This window comes from Camelus ferus, chromosome 13, assembly GCF_009834535.1.
Source record: "Camelus ferus isolate YT-003-E chromosome 13, BCGSAC_Cfer_1.0, whole genome shotgun sequence".
NCBI lineage: Eukaryota > Metazoa > Chordata > Mammalia > Artiodactyla > Camelidae > Camelus > Camelus ferus.
Window position 1 is genome coordinate 25,369,962 of NC_045708.1, and position 22,029 is coordinate 25,391,990.

The 22,029-nt window shown below is 32.5% G+C and overlaps 1 protein-coding gene across 3 annotated transcripts in view; it reads left to right on the forward strand.

The window, feature by feature from the left end:
* Positions 1-22,029, forward strand: part of AGO3 (argonaute RISC catalytic component 3) — a 109,530-nt gene that overhangs the window by 54,935 nt on the left and 32,566 nt on the right. For all 3 annotated transcript variants that reach the window (XM_006186313.3, XM_032495920.1, XM_032495919.1), the window contains 7 exons: positions 3,243-3,377; positions 7,513-7,600; positions 7,726-7,873; positions 8,307-8,426; positions 10,814-10,936; positions 11,265-11,398; positions 14,152-14,336. In XM_006186313.3, the coding sequence (XP_006186375.1) occupies positions 3,243-3,377; positions 7,513-7,600; positions 7,726-7,873; positions 8,307-8,426; positions 10,814-10,936; positions 11,265-11,398; positions 14,152-14,336 (933 nt within the window). The remainder of the gene's footprint in view (positions 1-3,242; positions 3,378-7,512; positions 7,601-7,725; positions 7,874-8,306; positions 8,427-10,813; positions 10,937-11,264; positions 11,399-14,151; positions 14,337-22,029) is intronic.

The following is a 22,029-nucleotide window of genomic DNA, read 5'->3' on the forward strand; positions in this document are numbered from 1 at the left end:
GCTAGTGTATAAGAATGTAATTTATTTTTACATATTGATTTTAAATCTAGCAACTTGCTGAACTCTTATTCTAGAATTTGTAAAATATTGGGTTTTCTATTTAGACAGTCATAATATAAATAATAATAATTTCATTTCTCCCTTTCCAGTCATTTTACCTTTTATGTCTCTTAACTTGCATTACTATGCTCACTAGGACTTTCTATTAAATGAAGTTGAATTTACCATAGATTTTTGGTGGATAACTTTAATTGAGGAAGCTCTTTTCTAGTCCTGGTACAGTGAGAGTTTTAGTTGTGGTCCTAAATTTTATCTAATGCATTTTGGGGGGGCCATCATCTATAGAAATAATTGTATGTTTATTTCCTTGTTTCCATATATTAATGTAGTATATTTTGTTAGTAGGTTTTTAAAATATTAAATGTAAATATTACTTTTTCAGTTAAACTCAGCTCATTTATGAAAGGGGAAGAAGGAATAAAATGCAATTTATGTAAGTTTATAAAATGCTTAGGATTCAACCAAAGGGTAGAGAGGCACATCCTTTTCTCATTAAAATTCATGCCTATTTCAGCTGTACTCACTGATTTCATCCCGTCTTTTGTAAGAACTTTTCTTCAGTAACTTTAATTTTTACCTCAAGTGTCCACATTACTGTAGAGAAGATGATAAACTTTAAAATGATTAGAAGCATAGTGGGATAAATACTAGGGAAAATTAATAGAATGTTGAACAGGGTAAACGATGTTAGTAGTTTCAACTCTGTGATATAAGACACATTAGAGCTAGTATTATAATAATCCAGTGAAGAAAATTTACCTGTAGGATTAAAGGAAAGATAAAATAAGCATGTTACCATGTATTTATTTTTCAAATTAACACAGAAGCAATTATGTGGTTATTTGATATGTATCCTGCCAGCCTTGTTTTATGCCCAATATTCTCACGTTTTTAATAGAAGAATATAATGTATACATTTTTTAAAGTACTGTGGATTTGAGTAAGATATCCAGAATGCTAATATAATCTTATCAGTTGCTCTTTTTTTTTTTAATTAGTTATAAACTGTAGAGGTATTTCTAAAGTTTATTTGGATGGAAGTGTAGCAATGCGTATTGATTCCTCTTAAATCTTTCCTACAGAAGTACCATGGTTGTGCGCTTATACACAGACACAAACACGCAGGACAGTCATTGGACCGTCTTTCTGTAATGGTGAAAAACAAAACCAAAATAATTATCCATCATTAGGGACATGAAGTACATCCATACAATGAGATATCCTACAGCTGTGAAAAAAAATGATATAATTCCATATTGGTACATATAGATCTGTCTCTAAGATATATAATAAGAAAAAAGAAATCAAAGCCCAAAATAGTGTTTCTCATGTTTTATCATTTGTGTTCTCTTTCACTAAGAGAAGAACAGAATATATATTCACTTAATTATCATGCACTCAAACTGCAGAATTATATGAAGCCATTAAAAAGAAAGTATTGATATGGAAAGATCTCTAAGATATATTGTTAATTTTTAAAATAATAATAAAGCAAGTCATAGAACATACTATCTGATCTCATGTTTATCTGTAAGTATTTTTTTCATTTTTCAGTTTTATTAGAATTGTTACAATATGACTGCACATATATAATATATTGCATATAAATACGTATATACAATATACTGCACATATTTTTTCAATTTACGTATATGTAGTGTTCATTGTTTCTAAGAACAGTTTAGAACTTTAGCTTTTTAAACTTACATTGTTATCAAAGGAATAAAGCCAACCACATATTTCTAAGTACTTATTAAAAGAACAGGATATATACATACCTAACTTAATAATGGTTACTTCTTAAAGATACTTGGAGACCAGTAGAAGTCTTTACTGTGCATATCTGTATTGTTTAATTTTTTTATGATGAGACTTCATTCATATATTATTTCTGTAATAAAGGAAAAAGTAATATGTGCTCACTATTTAAAAATGAAGATTTAAAGATAAAATTAAAAAGAAGAAGATTTTAAGTATTCACAGTAACCTTACCACTCTTGAGATAACTACTGTTAAAGCCTTGATAAATACCTTTCAGAGATGACATTTTGTGGAAGATACTTAATCCTAAACCAGGGAGAAGGAGAGACAAAGCTCCACAGTGGGCATGTTTTTTTAGTAGAAAAATAACATGAAAGCATGTAGCTTATTGTCTGTCATGGTTTTGATTTTCATTGTATCCCCAGTGCTTTTATAGCACATAATATCCATCAGTAAGTATGTGTGTAAGAAATGAGTGATGCTGATCTACTCCCTGTGGTGAAGTTCTTCCAGTTCTAAAACCCAAGGGTAAGAAATCATACTTGTTGGCTGTTAGAAGACTGCTGACTGTAACTAGGTAACATTGGGCAAATAACCCTCACTATTACTACATCTAGCTTGGATTAGCACACGTAACATTTAATACCACTCTCTTCTCACATCTGTGTAAGACATGGAAAGCTCTTATTAGAACAGATAAGCCATCTAGGGTGGCACAGAAAGCTTTGTTTAAGAAAAAATACCTAACCTCATCTGCTAAGATGCTCTAGCCTTTGTCTCTTTACAGGCCTTGTCTCATAGCCAGAACACTGCTCTGTAATGTAGTAGGAAATGGAATGTTTCACTTACCCGTGATGAAAAAGATAGATTATGAAAACTGTAATATTAGGCTTTTCTGTTGTGCTTATCTTCCAGTCACACAGGTCAAATTAAAACTTCTTAATCTTAGAAATATTTTTATGTGTGTATAAGTATATATAAAAGGGTAATTTTATTTTTTTAACTTTTTTCTCCTTTTTCAGTTTTATTAGGTAGAATTATTACAGTTCAATTGCACATACACATTATATTGCATGTAAACACATATATACAGTATACTGCACTTTGTTTTAGTTTACATATATGTACTAATTATTGTTTCTAAAAACAGATTAGAGCTTTAGCTTTTTAAACTTACATAGTTACAAAAGGAATAAAGCCAACTACAAAATAAGAATCAACAGAATGCGGTAATCCAATCATAAAGAACAGTCAAGTTCTTAGTTATAAATAATAAGTAGTTCATTTGTGTCCTTATTATTATTGTTACTAAAAGGGTAATTTAAAGTCTATGATTAGTTAATTATCATGAAGCCTGAGATCAAATTTTTGAATTTTTTTAAGAAAACAATAATTTGTATTATTTGTGTTTTTCTTCTTAGTTTCTGCCACTGCCTTCTACAAAGCACAACCTGTAATTCAGTTCATGTGTGAAGTTCTTGACATTCATAATATTGATGAGCAACCGAGACCTCTGACTGATTCTCATCGGGTAAAATTCACCAAAGAGATAAAAGGTGAATTAATTAGCATTTGGAACAACTTAAGTATAAAATGCATGAATATAACAAACTTTTGTTGAAATTTTTTTAAGTTAAAATCTTTTCATGTAACATCACCAGTAAAAATGTAGATTGATTATAAAATGTCACATTAAATTCATTACCATAACATCTTAGGTAGTGTTTCAATGAAAGAAATACCAAGTAGTGAAATTAATATTGATACTAACTAGTTTTTTGTTAATATTTTCTTTTACTAGCTGAAGAGATGAATATCTCATGGGAAAATGCTTCTATGATACTGTTAAAAATAGGAAGCTTATTCCAAAAACATTGTTACTTCAGAACTGGAGCCATTCTTTGAACATATTCTAATATAATGACTTCTTTATTTTTCTGAAATGATAGCAGAATATTGTGGATATGGGGCTAGCTTGTTTCATGTGTTATTCTAGAATTAAAACTTAGTTATTTCATATGCATTGTACAGTTGACCATTAATCTTGCCTCTTTTAGTTAGTAGCTAAAATTTATACAGTGGTGTTGCATCATATGTATATTTTACTAATATAAATTCATCTCTAAATGGTCTTCCAAAGATAAAAAGAAAAATTAATTTCAATTGTATTCTAAAATTTATATTTTGCATATATTTATTCTTTATATATTTGTACATTTTTATGTACATATACAGTTTTATGTGCAAACCCATATAAACTGTACTTTATCAGCAATTTAGGGGATTTTTTCAAGGGTAATCTCCCCCACCCCTTGGGTTTCTTTTTTTTTTTTTCCCCTACTTTTTTTTTAATGCAAGTCCTGGGGTTTGAACCCAGGACATCATGCATGCAGAGCACACACTCTACCACTGAGCTGTTACCCTCCCCAAGAATAATTTGATTATGTAAAATCCTTGCCTTGTTCATAACTTTAGAACCTAATCCTCATATAAGATGTGACTCCACTGTATTTAGTTCTTTATTATTTAGACACAAAGAGAAATTAGATATTCTCTAATTAGAATGAGTAGGATAAATTCTTTTTATCATGTTAGATCTTAAATAGTCAGAAATACTTGTGTTGTTTTATTTTAAGGTTTTACCTATTTGCTGCAGATAATTTTCAGCTTGTGGTTTGAATGAAGTATTAAAGTTTGTTCTTTGAACATCTTTCAGTTCCCCAAGTCAATTAGTGTAGCTGAATACATCTTACTTGCTCCAGTAATCATTTATTTTTTGCCATTCAGTAACCAGGCGAGAGAGAGTCACTGTAATAAAGAAATTAAAAGGAAAATCCTTCCTTCTTTGAAAATAAGCATCCATTTATCACAATTTATTTAAGTGTCAGAATAAGAAAGTGTTATATATTCTCGTATTGCAGTCATAGCATTGTCCTTTCATAATCTGTATTAACTGCACAGTTCGCATTGTTAGGAGGTAGTGCATTACCCACCATTAATATGTGATCATCTAAATGCCATGGTTTCCCGTGGAGTTGCTGCTTAGTTACCACCTCTGATATCATGAAGTCACTTACATTATTGTGCGGTAACTATGCAATCAACTCATATCACCACTCTATCACAGAAAATACAAGATGTACAGAACAAGGATTCAACTGCTGCCCGAAGAGCATGGACTCGATCTTAACGTCAACTGCTCAGGGGGCCAAAGAAATGACTGAAAATATGACTAGACAAAGCATAATAAAGTTGATGTTATAGTGAAGGTAAAGCCAAGTTTATAGGTTAAATTATTTGATTTATTAAAAGCCAAAAACATTTTTGGTTGGATGGAGGGTTTGGGGAGGGATCTGGGCAGAGAATTATCTAGTCCATTTTTTTTTTTATTTAACTTTTTGCTAACCCCTGAATTTGGACCTAATCCTTGGCAATTATGACCATAGATTTGGGGTAGAAAAATCTGAGTTGGATCTAATTGACAAACTGGTGGTTTTTTCCTCTATTCAAAGTCAAGAAGGCTTTTTCTAAAGAGGACTCTTTAAAGTACATCATGTATTCCTACCTCAGTAACTCAGAATCAAATTTACATATTCTGTGTTGTATATTTAGGTTTAATTTTTAGTTGACATGAGAAATTTGATAACTGTTAAATAGTGATACAAAGTATGCTATAATGAATAGATTTTCTAGTACTATATACATTTGATTCCAGTTGAACTTTTTTCTAAATATTTAATAATAACTTTAGGATGGTTTCTTTGTGCAATAATTCATCATAGTTAAGCAGCAGAAATATTGGGGGAAGTGTATGGTAAAAGTACCATATGTATGTAAAAGTGTCAATTTATTCTTGATAAAAACTTATGTAGTAGGTTTGCAGAATCTTACTGATTTTTTTTAATTCATGGGGGAGATTTGAAAAGAAATTGCTAAGTGGTGTAGTTAATAGAAATTTGTTTTAAAATTTTCTATCATGTTTTCACCCTAAATATTTTTATATCTTGCTTTCTTCATAAAGGTAGTTACTAATAAAAATTATTTCTCACTGATTCAATTACGAGTACTTCTCAAGAAAACCCCTTACCTATCTAGTACAGTGACAGTGTGTCCATTTAACATCTTAATTTATGGTGATATATCAGAAGAAAATATTACTGATTGAACTTTGTGTTTTGTACTGCAGTTGGTAGATAGGAAAATAAGTTATACTATATCAGGATTTCTCAACCTTGACATTATTGATATTTTGGGCTGGATAATTCTTTGTTGTGGTTGGGGATGGGAGGCAGTGGTGTCCTATGCATTGTAGAATAATTTAGCAGCATCCCTAGATCCAAGTATTCCTAAATCTAGCATCCACTAGATGCCAATAGCACCCCACAGTCATGACAATCAAAAATGTCTTCAGACATTACCACACAAATGTTTCCTGGAGGATAGAATCACCTCTGATTGAGAACCACTTCACTGTAGGATTCACAAATGTAGAAGGGAAATAATACAAAAATAATAACCATTAACACTATCAGGGAACTCAAAGTTGTATGCCATCTACCCCTTTTTAGATTTTCCTCCTTTGAAGTGTAGGCCTTATAAATAGAGTTGCTTATCTGTGACCAGCAGCCACTGTGTTTGATTGTTAGTTCTTCTGTAGGTAGTTCTAAGACTGCATTGGCCAGTGTGGTAGACACTAGCCACATGTAGCTGTTTAAATTTAAATTTTAATTAATTAAATTTTCAGATTTTCAGTCACACTAGCTATATTTCATGTGCTCAGTAACACATATTGCTATTGATTTTAGTGCAGATATAGAACATTTAATCATCTCAGAAAATTCTGTTGAACGTCACTGCTTAGGAAAATTCATTCCAAATAATTTCAGCTAATGGTTTAAAAGCCTATGGCTTCACTTTTCTAAAGTAGACCTGGGATCCTCAAACCCTCAGGGTCCACAGATGGATACAGGGATCCAGGAACATCTAAAACCATATGCTAAATTATGTGTATGTGCATTTTTCTGAGAGTTTATTGCCTCCATCAGATTCTCAAAGGGCTCATTGATTCCATAAGAATGTCTGCATCATCTGTTCTAGGAATTATTTTGGTTACATTTGATTTCTAATAGTCAGTAGTAAAAGAGCTATGTTACTATATTACGCTTCAACAAAGGGCCTGGGGGAGGTTTTTTTTGTTTGTTTGTTTTGTTTTTTCTTCCTGCTTTAAAAATCTTTGAAGGACTTTCTTCTTGAGCTTTATGAAATTCTGATCTTCAGTCAGTATGTGACAACTGGACTATTTAAGTATCATGTACTTTGAAGGTTATTAAATATCTTGAGAGTTATTGCAACTCCTTTTCCATTGCTCCTTCCCTCTTCCAGCATAAAAACCTGCATTATTAACAGAGGTTTTTATTAATGGAGAACTTTGTCCCTTGATCTACAGGCTTTGGAAATTTTATACTATTTTTTAATAGCTTAATAGAATAGGGAAAAGGTTTGGAGTTAGGTCTATTATTATTTTAACCATTATTAACAATGTTATATATAAAATCCTTTGTTGATACCACATTGCCTGTATCACAAATTTTCTGTTTAGAGTTTGAGTTTTCATAGGAGTGAACAGGCTTTAAATTATAAGTATTTTACATGTGACAGTTCTATAACCTCAGTTTTTCTTGTTGGGAACAGGTCTGAAGGTTGAAGTGACTCATTGTGGAACAATGAGACGGAAATACCGTGTTTGTAATGTAACAAGAAGGCCTGCCAGTCATCAAACGTAAGAAAAGCTGGTGTTTGTCAGAGCAGAGATGATGTGAGGCAGCTTGCTCTCGTTAGTAGATTGGGAGTTTTGCTGGCTCATAATGAGATAAGAGTTGTTAATGTGCAATTTTTTTTTTCCAGCTTTCCTTTACAGTTAGAAAATGGCCAAACTGTGGAGAGAACAGTAGCACAGTATTTCAGAGAAAAGTATACTCTTCAGCTGAAGTACCCACACCTTCCGTGTCTACAAGTGGGGCAGGAACAGAAACATACCTATCTGCCACTAGAAGTAATGTGTTTAGGCTGTTTATTAATATCTTCTTATTTATCATTCTGTTGGGTTTTTTTTTAATGACTGTAACTTACTTTATACTGTCACATTTATTTTGGAGATTGAACTGTTTTTAACTTTCATTTTAATCTAAATTTTCAGTTATGAAATAATACAGGGAAAAAATTCATCCCCTGTCCTAGTACTATAAATGTAATAACCACTGTTAGCATTTTGGTACACTTCTTTTCAGCCCTTTTATCCAATATACATTTTACCTAATTATAATAATACTGTAAAGCAGTGTTGTTTACCACTTTTTTACTTCACATGATATTAAAAAGAATTGGTTTAATGGAGTAGATTTTAAAATTTAATCTCACATGTAATTGACACTCAGAATTTTTAAAAAGATACATACATCAAGCACAAAACTTTTTTCCATTTGTAGGTCTGCAATATTGTGGCAGGGCAACGATGTATCAAGAAGCTAACAGACAATCAGACCTCCACAATGATCAAAGCAACAGCAAGATCTGCGCCAGATAGACAAGAGGAAATTAGCAGATTGGTTAGTACTTAGCCCTAGAAATGGAAATTAAAAACATATTGGGGACGGGGGGGCAAGGTATAGCTCAGTGGTAGAGTGCATGCTTAGCATGGACAAGGTCCTGGGTTCAATCCCCAGTACCACCACTGTCAGTCAATCAGTCAATTAATCAATCCATCCTCCCCGCACCAGAAAAATAATTTTTTAAAGGGACAAATAAATAAGCGTAATTACCTCCTACCAAAAAAAAATAAACATATTAGGGTAAGCTACTAAAGAACCGTGTCCTTATTACCATTTCATAGAGTATCAGAATTAAAAGAGATTATGGAAGTAATCTAGTGGTATTCTAGGAGTAAACCTTATGGGTTCTATGAGAAGCGTTAGATCCTTCTAATTTAACCCTAAGCTCTTTAGTTAGATCCAGAACAGATTCTCTCAGAACCAGTGTTTCAGTTTAGTGAACTGGACCTTTATATCCTCCTACTTAAAGAGGAAGGGAAAAGGAAGAAAAGTCAAGGTATTATGATGAGCAATGGTGGGAGTCTTAACACGCCATGTAGGATTGCTTAGCCCTAGTATCAACACTGGTGACTGTACAGGATGAGTAAAGAAATACAAGCCAGCTCCAACCATATGGGGTTTCTAAGCTGTCTCCTTGTTCTAAATGGGTAGAAAAGAAGAGATGTCAGTACCACCTTATAAAACTGACAGAATAAGGCAAAACGAAAAATAAAGGCACCTGGATCTTATCTTACTCTATTCTTGAATATCATGTAAATCACCCAAGTTAAGAGAAAAAAGTCTGGAAATATTAATATTTACCCAAAATAAATTAATAACACTTTTCAAAAGCAATTTTAAAGATTGTTGGAAAAGGGTCACAGAACTGGCTCTTTCATTTTGTAAGCCAGTTACCCAAAAAAAGACCTTTTTTTTTTTCCTGATAGTTTTGTTAAGAGTAGTTATTACATGATATTTAATTAGGAAAATACAGGCTGGTTCTCACCATGGATTTTTCTCTGATCTACTATAACAAAATTTTAAAACCTTTAAGAGGCTAGAACATCTCACTGTCTCTATAAAATTTTAATAACTAATTTGACTCATTTATTATAGCTTTTCTGTTCAGAGAGGTAATATTGTACAGTGATTAAAAGCATAGGCTTTGGACTGTTAATAGCTCTGAGTTCAAAGTCTAACTTCTCCACTCATTTACTGATACTATTATTGTGTTATAAGTATAACATCTGGCAGGCTAGTGCAGTGACTGAGAGTAGGAACTCTAGCATCAGAACGGTTTCAGATTGTATGTCACTTGCTTAGCTATGTGGTTTTAGGCCAATAATTTTACTTTACTAACCTTTAGTTTTGTCCTCTGTAAAATAAAGACGATAAAAGACTTTTATAGTGATAAGTCATAATTAATTGTGAAATTTAATTGTAAAACATTTAGCACCAAGCACATTACCCAGCAAGTCTTGGAAGATAGTAGTTATTGCTATTCTTTATAACCTCACAAAAATGAATGGCATTTAAGCTTCAAGAAAAGATACATTAGTGCCTAATTTAGAAAACAACTTTTCCTGCTTATTGTAGGGAAATTCTTCTTACATATTTACATTATATAGTGTGTTTTAATAGATTGTTACTCAAAGACTTGAACACTGCCTTCTTTTTGTAACCTTTGCACTTTACCCTGAGACTAAATATGTTTTGAAAAAGAGTTATTATGGCACACTATAAGCATGAATTACACTTTGAGATCCAAGCCTACATTAAATTACAATAAGTTCTTTATCTTTGAACGTATGGATATATTATATAAAAGTTATAATCTGTATCTCATACTGGCTTTTTTGTCTGTGTCACAAGTGTATCTTTTAAATTTTTAGTGTGCTATGTTTTATCTGAAAATATGTAAGTAGATTTTGTATAATTTGTAAATCAAGTAATTAGGGAAAAAGCCTTAGGATTATCAATATTTGCTATCAAACTGTACATAAAATAAATTTTAATAGTGTACGTCTAGATCCTTTGATTAGAAGTTCTTAACCATTTTTAGGTCGGGTATTTCTCTTGCAGTCTCTAGACTACCGTCCCCAAAATATATTAGGCTTAATCATACAAAATTACCATTTTTGTGAGTTATAAATAGTTAAAATTTCTTTTTAATCACTCTAATACATTGAAATGTTCTGTAAATTACCAGAAAGTTCAACGACTTCCTGCAATCCACTCATGGTCTGTGGTCTCCAAGTTTAAGGTTCTCTGCTTTATAGTTGGGGTATCAATATCTAGAACTATTATAAAACATTGTTGACACATGAAGGAAAAAAAATAGATGGTTCTAAAGCAGGGGATTTGGGGGAATTTTGACAGTAACTACAAACTTTTTATGTTGGTAGGTAAGAAGTGCAAATTATGAAACAGATCCATTTGTTCAGGAGTTTCAATTTAAAGTTCGGGATGAAATGGCCCATGTAACCGGACGTGTACTTCCAGCGCCTATGCTCCAGTATGGAGGCCGGGTAAAAAACCTCTTGATTTAATTTTTAAATTATAAACATACAGTTTCTGTGTATGGAGAGAAGGACATCATAGTTGAGTCTGGAATTTAGAAACATGTTTTATTGTTCTAACAGTTTTTAAGATGAGTGCCTTTGCTTGAGCTTTAGTAGAACTTTTATTTTTCTATGATAAAAATATAAGATATTGATTTAGAATAGCCTATTCCATATAGAATATCAAATAGATACCAGTTCAGCAATTCGAGATGCTTATTTTCAGCTCATTCAAATAAATTATATGTTAAGTATTTGTTCTTTTTTGCCTTTTTATTTCTTTTTTTCTCTGTAGAATCGGACAGTAGCAACACCAAGCCACGGAGTATGGGACATGCGAGGGAAACAATTCCACACAGGAGTTGAAATCAAAATGTGGGCTATAGCTTGTTTTGCCACACAGAGGCAGTGCAGAGAAGAAATATTGAAGTAAGGCTTGTCATTAGTTTGGCTTTGGGACCTTTTTGTGTTTAAATTTTGTATTTCAGTTTTAAACTACTCTGCTAATATTCTAACAAATATTGCCTCAATATGAAGTATATTTAATCACTGAACTTTTAAAAATGTTCCTTCTCGATAGTTTTACGTAAGATTCCTGAATTCGTTGGTTATAGCAAAATCACTGGCTCATTCTTCTAGGCATCCTAATAGGCAACTTATGTGGTATAGCAGGAGTATCATTGGCTTTGATGGCAAATAGGTTAGGTTTAATTCCCAGGTTTGCTACTTCCTAGTTTTATTACTACGGATAATTTATTTAATTTCATTATGCTTCAGTTTTCACCTTTTAAAAATAGAGATAATAGGATCTATCTACTGGATGAGGATTAAATACCATCCTTCTCAATTGAGTTCCTTGAAAGAGTCATTTAACTTCTCATTTTCACTTCCTTACTTTCCAAAATTTGGCCTTCATCTCCACCACTTTTCCTTTTCTCCAGATTCTTTCCCTCAACATCTAAGTGTTCAACAATCTTCTGTTTAAATTTAAAGTAAACCCCCCCAAATCTTCAATTTTCATTTTACCCGATTTATTCTCTCAGGCTGCCAGTCTTCCATTCTCTCTCCTTCCTTAAAATCTTAGTGTTTGCTGAAACTGGTTCCTGGAAGATCCTAAAGATCTTTGTTCAATTCTAATTGATAAGCCATTCTCTTATCAGCCGTTATTTTTCTCAAAATTTGTGCAGCATTAAGAGATAATTGATTACCTTCCTGACAGTCTCTCCATTTTTGCCTTCCTGGTTTCTTTTTATCTCTTTAGCTTCCTTTCTTTATCACTTCTCCTTTGGTACTCTCAAGTCTTTGGGGCTTTGGCAGTCTCAAGGACTTCTGCTGGCACTCTTGTTTGAGGAGTCGTGCTGTTACGAAAAGAGTACCAGCTGCACTTGTGACTACCCCCACTCAAATTTTTAGGCTTCTCTTTTAAAAAGAATAACATTAAAAATCAGTATGACATTTAAAATTTTTCATCCGCCTCTTAAGTCCTTTCTCCATTTTCATATATTTTGGACAAAGAAACTGAAGCAGTGTATTCACTCTATCTCTGGTATTTTTTTCCATTCCACTCATGCTGCTCTTTACTGAAAATGCCTCCTTTCTATCTCTGCTCTTCTAAATAATACCCAATCTTCTGTGATTTGTGATGCTAGAAATAATCCATGGTAGTAAACATAGTAGTTTATTAATATCCTCTGTTTGTACTTGTCACTTCCTGTGTAAAATAGAATTGTATTGTAATTATTTGTGTAAATTTATCTCCCTTCTAGAATCTACTTTTCTTAAGAAAATGTGTATTGTCTAATTTAAATCTCCACTAATAGATCCTATAAAGTATGATAATGAATAGTTCTTAAGTAACATAGAGACCAGTTTACCCCAGGTCAATTCAGAATTTGCTTTGCTTCCTTCGTGTGAGAAATAAAAATTTTTTTCTATTTAGTTTTGTTCCCTCCTTTTTATTACCTCCAGATCTCTAAATAGATGTCTTAAGGTTAACTTAGTATACTTTTTTCTCCAAAGTTTTTATTCCCTGGCTTTCAGATAAAATATCATGAGGAGGGCAGTTAAGTACAATGCTACGGTTATCTTACTTGACCTCCAGTGACCAAAGAAAACACCTCCAATTGTTTTTCAAGCTTCAAGTTATTCTTTTCATTTTACATTGGGCTTATGACTCTTGTTTAGGCTGACTGAAAATATTTAACTTCATACTTCTTGAATTAAATACTAATAAGGAAAAGGAGAAGAAGGGAATTCCTACAGACTTCATCTCTGTCCTGAGGGAATCAGTGTTTTTGAGCAAAGATCACTTAGATCCTTGACTTAGGACCTTATTTGTTTTAAAAACAAGTAAAGTGATTGTTAAACCCCAACATTATTACTTATTTATCCTAGGCTAAATGCAGAATTCTGTTTAAATATGGAATTACTAGTCTTTCATTTTTTCAGTGTGGATAAAAATGCATTCAAGTGCTGCCTGCCTCATTTGTTTTTAATTTTTTTTTTAAATCTTTTCTGAGGATAGAATCTTTCCTGCTATTCTAGTTTGAGATAGGTAATACTGTAGAAGGAAGTTCTGGACTAGGTCATAGTTTTGACTCTGCCATTTGCTAAGCATTTGACCTTGGACCTTGGTCAAATACTTAATGTCCCTGAACTGTTTCCTGATCTGTAAAATGGGAATGATACCTTACTTACCATTTTCTTATGAATTTGGTCAGGATACATTAGAAAATGTGTAATAGCTTAAATTTATCAAGCTTTTACACCATATCTTGGGCAGTGTGTAAGTGCTTTACATGTATTATCTCATTTAATCTTCATACAAACCCTATAATGGAAGTAATCATTTTACAGATGAGGAAAATTGAAAAATTTTGCCTGAAATTCCATAGCTATTAAGTAATGGAACTAAGATTGGAACCTGTCTTGCTAATTCTAGAGCTGATCTCTGAACAAGCAGTCTATTACTAATGCCCTTTGTAAACTACCAAATGCCACATAACTGTATAGCAGTGTTCTTAGTTTGCAAAATAGATTACTAGCCATTGCCCTTACCTCTTCATATATGGAGCACACAAATCTTTGCTTTATTCTTTATTCCCTTCCCAAACTTTCCATTACTACTTTGTAGGTGTTGATAGCTAAACAAAGTTTTTATTTTTAGTGATTTCTCCTTCTAGGGGTTTCACGGACCAGCTGCGTAAGATTTCTAAAGATGCAGGGATGCCTATCCAGGGCCAGCCTTGCTTCTGCAAGTATGCGCAGGGGGCAGACAGTGTGGAGCCCATGTTCCGGCATCTCAAGAACACTTACTCTGGGCTGCAGCTCATTATTGTCATCCTGCCAGGGAAGACGCCAGTGTATGGTAAGGATATCATATTAAGATTGCATTTTTCCCCAAGTACTCAATATTCCTTTTAGAATTATGCTAACGATATTCTAAAATTTTCAAACATTAAAATGTATTTTATAGCTACAGTGTTTAAAATCATGTATTGCTACTATAAAAAGACAAATCAGTAGAGCAAACTCAATAGCCTGAGACCCTGTAAAAAGAATTTCTGTAGTTAAAGGAGGTATTACAAAACAATGGTTAAGAGAAGAATTATTTATTAAAAATGTCATTGAGATATCTTGAATATCAGCATAATGTAGTGGTTAAAAGCACAGGGTCTGGAATCAGACTGTGCTGCTTAATACCCAGATATTGCCAGGTATACTGCATGTGTGATCTAGCTGAATTACTTAACCACACCAAGCCACACTGAGCCTTCCTCATCTGTGAAATTAGGATGCTAAGAATATCTAACCCATGGAAGATGGTTATAAAGCTTAAATAAATTTACATATGTAAACAGAGCCTAGGATATAGCACCTGACATATAGTAAACACCCAGTAAATGTTAGCTGTTATTATTGTAAACAAATTAAAGTTTTTTGAGATTAATAAGTTAAATATAAATCACTGAATCATGGAAAAACACAAAGAAAGTATAATTTTCAAACTATTAAATGGAGTATAATAATTTACATTTAGAAATGATAGAATTCACAGAAGTGTTAGATTTGACTACATAAAAAAATTAAATTTTCTGTGTGTCACAGATGTATAACTAAAATTGAAAGGAAACCATAAACTGTGAAAAATATTTGCAATAAATGGAGACGAGGACTAGCTTATTATTAGTTGAACTATTCAGATAGATCTGTTATTGCATTCAAAGGAACAAATTTTTATATTCTTTTAGAGTAATGAGAAAAGACTATAAACCAAAATTTCTCAAGAAAAAACAAGTAAGTATTTGAGAAAATGTTGGCTTTCACCAATAAAGTAAAAATTAATAAAAGGAAATTTTTTATGGTACTAAATTAGCAAATATGTTTAAATACTGTAATACCTAGTATTTGTGAGTATGTAGTGAATCTAATATTTTAATACATTGCTGATGGCAGTATAAAGTGATAATATCCTTTCCTCGAAAGTATAAAAATGTGTTTTTAGTCAGAAATTCAATATTTCCAATTCCAAAAATGTGTTCAAAGGAAAGAATTTATAATGTAGAAAAATCTCTGTGCATGAAATTTTCATACCTGTGATGTTAAAAAAAACTAAGAACTGGTTTTAAATAATGAGTGTGTTATAGTATGTTGGTGAACTGGTATGCAGTAATTAAAAATGATGGTTATAAAATTCAAAAGATATCTTGTAAGTAGTGGTAAAATGCGGAAGGTTTTAAACTCAAAGAATTTGTAAATCAAGGAAAGAACAAACAACTGAACTGAAAAATAGACCAAAGACCTGAAAGAGAAATACAGATGGTCAGTTACCTTATGACAGAATACTTAACCTCATTAGTCATTAAAGAAATATGACCTAGTATTTTTCACCAGTGATAACACCCATTTTTGGCAAAGCTGTTACTAAATATACATTCTTATACACTATTGATGGGAGGGAAAGTTGATATTACCACATCCTCCAAACTGGTGGTCTTGCCTGCATTCCTTTTAGTTCACGTTCAGTCCATTTTCTACACTGCTTCACTGAGTGATTCACTCAGTGATTTTTCTAATTAATAGATTTCATTTTTTAGAACAATTTCAGGTTTACAGAAAAACTGAGCAGATAGCAGAGAGAGTTCCTACATGCCTTTCCTCCCATCTGCAGTTTTTCTTATTAACATCTTGTATTAATGTGGTACATTTAATGAACCAGTACTGATTAATTATTATTAGCATATTGCCGCAGTTTACATTAAGGTTTACTCTTAGTGTGTACAAGTCTGTAGGTTTTAACAAATGTATAATGTCATGTATCTACTATTACAATATCAAAGAATGATTTCACTGCTCTAAAAATCCCCTGTACATCTCACCCTCCATCTCTTCAGACCGCTGACAACTGTTAGTCTTTTTATGTCCTTCTAGTTTTGCCTTTTCTAAATGTCATATAGTTGGAGTCATATGATCTGTACCCTTTTCTAATTGGCTTCGTTCACTTAGCAATATTTAAGATTCTACCATGTCTGTTTGTGGCTTGCTAAGTCATTTCTTTTTAATGGTGAATAATATTCCATTGTATGATGTACTACAGTTTGTTATACATTTACTTATTAAAGGATGTCTTGATTGCTTCCAATTGGGGGCAATTATGAATAATGCTGCTGTAAACATTTACGTGCAGGATTTTGTGTGGACATAAGTTTCCAACTCAGTTTGGTAAATAAGTGGGAGCACAATTGCTGTATCAAATGGAAAGACTGCCAAATTGTCTTCTAAAGACTGCCAAATTGTCTTCTAAATAAGTGGGAGCACAATTGCTGTATCAAATGGAAAGACTGCCAAATTGTCTTCTAAAGTAGTACCATTTTGTATTCCCACCAGCAATGAATGAGAGTTCCTATTGCTCTGCATCCTGTTCAGCATTTGGTGTTGTCAGGTTTTTGGATTTTAGCAGTTCTAATAGATGTGTAGTGGTATCTTACTATTATTTTAATTTGCAGTTCCTTAATAACACATACTATTGAGCATCTTTTCATATGCTTATTTACCATCTGTATATCTTTGATGGAGTGTCTATTCCAATCTTTTGCAAATTTTTTAATTGATGTGTTTTCTTATTGTCAGTTTTAAGAGCTCTTTGTATGTTTGACTATAGTTCTTTATCGGATACGTATTTTTGCGATTTTTTCCTCCCAGGCTGTCGCTTGTCTTCTCTTAATACTGTCTTTCATAGAGTCCAAGTTTCAAATTTTAATAAAGTCCAAATTTTAATAAAGTCATCAATTTTTTTCTTTCACAGATCCTTTTTGGTATTATATTTAAAGGCTATTGCCAAACCCAAGGTCACCTAAGTTTTCTGTGTTGTCTTCTAGTAGTTTTATAGTTTTCCTTTTTGCATACAGGTTTATAATCCATTTTGACTTAATTTTTGTGAAAGATGTAAGGTCTGTATCTAGATTCATTTTTTTGCATGGGGATGTCCAGTTGTTCGAGCACTGTTTGTTGGAAAAACTATCTTTCTCTATTAAACTGCCTTTGCTATGTTGTCAAAGATTGATTGACTATATTTGTGTGAGCCTATTTTTGGACTCTTTATTTTGTTCCATTGGTCTGTATGTCCATTCATTTGCTAACACCACACTGTCTTGCTTAATGTAGCTTTGTGGCAAGTCTTGAAGGCCGATAGTGTCAGTTCTCTGACTTTGTTCTTCCTCCCTACTAATTACATTACTATTACTGTTAGTTAATAAGTTTCTTGCCTCTCTAAACATTAGAGTCAGTTTGTCAGTATCACAAAATAACTTGCTGAGATTTTTATTGGGATTACATTGAATCTGTAGATCAAGCTGGGAAGAATTGACAATGTTAAGTCTTCTGTCCTTGAACATGGCAAGTCTTTATTTAGAGCTTCTTTGATTTCTTTTATCAGAGTTTCATAGTTTCCTCATTTATATAGTATACCTTAGGTATACCTAAGTATACTGGTTTTATTCTTTTGGTATTAGTGTATGTGGTACTGTGTTTTTAATTTTAAATTATAGTTGTTCATTTTTAGTATTTAGGAAAGCAGTTGACTTTCATATATTTATTTTGTATCCTGTAACCTTACTATAATCACTTATTAGTTCCAGGAAGCTTTTTGTCAATTTTAGGAGGATTTTCTGCATAAATAATCACTTTCTCTGTGAACAAAGACAGTTTTTTTTTTCCTCCCAGACTGTCCATTTTTATATCCTTTTCCTTGCACTAGCTAGGACTTTCAGTACAACGTTGAAACACAGTGGTGAGAGGAGACATCCTTGCCTTGTTCCTGATCTAAGGGGGAAGACATCTAGTTTTTCAGCAGTAAGCATATTGTTAGCTATAAGCTTTCCGTAGTTGTTTTTTGTCAAGTTGAGGAAGTACCCCTGTAATCCAGATTTGCTGAGGGTTTTTATTATGAATGGATGATAGTTTGTCAGAGGTTTTTTTTTCTGTATCTATTGATATGATCATATAATTTTTCTTCTTTTTTCTCTTAATGTAATCGATTAATTGATTTTCAAATAATGAGCCCAGCCTTGCATGCCTGGAATAAATCCCACTTGGTCATGATATGTAATTGTTATACTTTGTTGGATTCAATTTGGTAATATTTTGTTGAGGAATTTTGCATCTGTGTTCATAAGAGATACTAATCTGTAGTTTTCCTCTCTTGTTATGCCTTTATCTGGTTTGGGTATTAGGGTAATTTTGGCCTCAGAATAAGTTAGGGTATATTTCCTCTGCTTCTATATTCTGGAACACATTGTAGAGAATTGTTATTTCTTCCTTGAATGTTTAGTAGAATTGCCAGTGAAACCATCTGGGCCTGGTACTTTCTTTTTTTGGAAAGTTACTAATTATTGATTCAATTTCTATAATAGATACAGGCCTACTCAGGTTATCTGTTTCTTCTATGTGAGATTTGACAGTGTCATTTCAGAATTGGCCCACTTTATGTAAGTTAATAATTTATAGGCCTTGAGTTGTTCATAATAATCTTTTATTATTCTTTAACCTTGGGGCCAGGGACCCTTTTTTCATTTCATGAATAGTTTCTGTTTTCTTTCTTGAGGAGTCTCGCTAGAGGTTTATCAATTTTTTTCATCTTTTCAAAAATGTTTTTGGTTTCCTTGACTTTCTCTATTGATTTTTTGTTTTCAATTTCATTGATTTCTGCTGTTAATTGTTAATATTTTTTTCCTTCTGCTTGTTCTAGGTCTGTATTGTTCTTCTTTTTCTATTTTCCCAAGGTAGAAACATAGATTGTTGATTTTAGATCTTTTCTAATATATGCATTCAATGCCATAAATTTTTCTCTTAAGTACTGCTTTCACTGCATCCCACTACTTTTGATAAGTTGTATTTCATTTTCATTTAGTTCAAAATATCTTTAAATCCCTCAGGAATTTCTCTTTAACCCATATGTTATGTAGAATTATGTTGTTTAATGTGCAAGTATTTGGGGATTTCCTGGCTATCTTTCCATTACTGATATCTAGTTTAATTCCATTGTGGTCTGAGACCATATTTTGTGTGATTTCCATTCTTTCAAATTTGTTAAGGTGTGTTACTGGACCGGAATGTGGTCTATCTTGGTGAATATTCCCTGTGAGCTTGAGAAGCATGTATATTATGCTGTTATTGGGTGAAGTATTTTATAAATGACTCTTAGAATCAGTTGATTGATGGTGCTGTTCAAGTCAGCCATATCCTTTGATCTTCTACCTGCTGGATCTGTCAATTACTGGATCAAAGTGTGTTGAAGTCTCCACTATAATAGAGGATTTGTCTGTTTCTCCTTGCCAATTCTATCAGTTTTAGCCTCATTTATTTTGGAATTCTTTTCTTAGCAGCATACATATTAAAGATTGTACTGTCTTCTTAAAGAATTGACCCTTTTATTGATATGGAAGACCCCTCTTTACCTCTGATAATCTTCCTAGTTCTGAAATTTACGTGTGAAAATAATATAGTTACTCCAGTTTTCTTTTCCTTGGTGTTAGCATGGTATATCTTTCTGTATCACTTTATTTTAAGCTGTATCTTTATATTTAAAGTTGGTCTCTTTTTTTCCCTTTTCCAATTTTAATTGAGCATTTTATGTTATTCTGTTTTCTCTCCTCTCTTACCATATCAATTATACTTGTTTTTAAAAAATTTTTAGTAGTTTCCCTAGAGTTTGCAGTATACGTTTATAGCTAATCTAAGTTCACTTTCAAGTAATTCTATACTATTTCACAAATATTGTAGATGCTTTATGACAGGGTATTCCCAGTTCCTCCTGCCCGTCCCTTAACAGTATTGCTGTCATTCATTTCACCTATCCATAAGGTATAACCACCCAATATATTGTTGCTATTATTATTTTGAACAGTTATCTATTAGTTCAATTATGAGTAAGAAAATAAAATATTTTATTTTACTTTTTTTATTCCTTCTCTGGCCTTCCTTTCTTTAATATATATCTGGACTTTTTTTTAATTTTCCTTCTGTTCTGAAAAACATCTTTTGTCATTTCTTGGAAGGCAAAGTATACTGTCAACAAATTCCCTTAGTTTTTATTTGTCTGAGAAAGTACTTCCCCTTCACTTTTTAAAAAGTTATTTGCTTATGTTTACTTATAAATCAGATTATCCACTCACATAGTTTCAAGTGTTAAAAATAATTCCGAAATTCTTATTTTCAGAAACAGCCCCTTTATAGCCTTTATCTCATTTGTTTTTCTCGTAGAAAAACTCTTTCATCATTTGCCACTTTTTTAATTTAATTTTTGTTTCTTGAATGTGGCTACCTATTTCATCCTCTTCTGTAGTATTGCCCTCTTTTGCCAGAGCCCTGGAATCTCTATATTTGTCATGTTGGTATAGGTGATACCTTCCTTAAGTTAATCATTTGGTGTCAGATTTTGATTGTAGTTTTCATTCCTTCTGAGGTACTGTTTTCATGGGAGTGTTCCTTAGTTAGCTACTTTTTAACAAGTTTCTGTGTGTGTGTGGTAAAATATACATAACATAAAATTTACCATTTTAACAGTTTTTTAAGTGTGCAATTCAGTGGCATTAAGTATATTCACAGCATTGTGCACCATCACCACTATCCATTTCCGGAACTTTTTCATTGTCTCAAACAGAACCTCTATACCCATTAAACAATAACTCCCCATTCCCCTACCCACCAACCCCTGGTAACCTCTACTCTACTTTCTGTCTCTGAATTTTCCTATGCTAGTAACTCATATAAATGGAAGCATATAATACCTGTCCTTTTGTTTCTGGCTTATTTCACTTAAGGTAATGTCCTCAAGGTTTATCTATGTTGTGGCATGTATTGGAATTTTATTAGCCTTTTAACAGGTTTACAGTTCAGTGACATTAAAAACATTCACATTTTGGGGCATCCATCACCACCATTCATTCATTTCCAGAATTTTTTCATCATCCCTAACTGAAACTCTGCACTTACTAAACAGTAACTCCCCAACTCCCCTTTCTCCCCTCAAACCCTAGAAACCTGTGTTCTTTTTGTCTCTATGAATTTGACTGTTCTGGTTACCTCACATAAATGAATCATAGTTTTTCAGTTTGTTCAGCTTTTTATTGTGAGGTAGGGAGTGATGACTTCTAAGATTTTACATGTTGATACTATAACCAACGTCCAGAGTAAAATTTTTAAAATACAGATCTGATTGGGTCTCCTTCCCTGTCACCCCCACTTCAGTAGTTTTTCATTATATAATTGATAAAATTGATATTTAAGATTATCTTCCAAGGGTTTGCATGCTCTAATCCATGAATTCCTACCTCTTCAGAATTCAGTTCACTTTATGCTCTTTTTTCCCCACAGGAACTCTTTGTTCATCCTCTTCCTTCTACCTGTATTACTTCTCATAACTCATCTTCTGCCCTTCACCAACTAAATGTACATTATTCTTTTGAATTTTAGTTAAGACATCCCTTCCATCTGGAAGCTCTACCTGCCCTCTCCGACAAGGTCAAATTCTCTCACTTTTATTGTCTTATAGCACCTTGTAC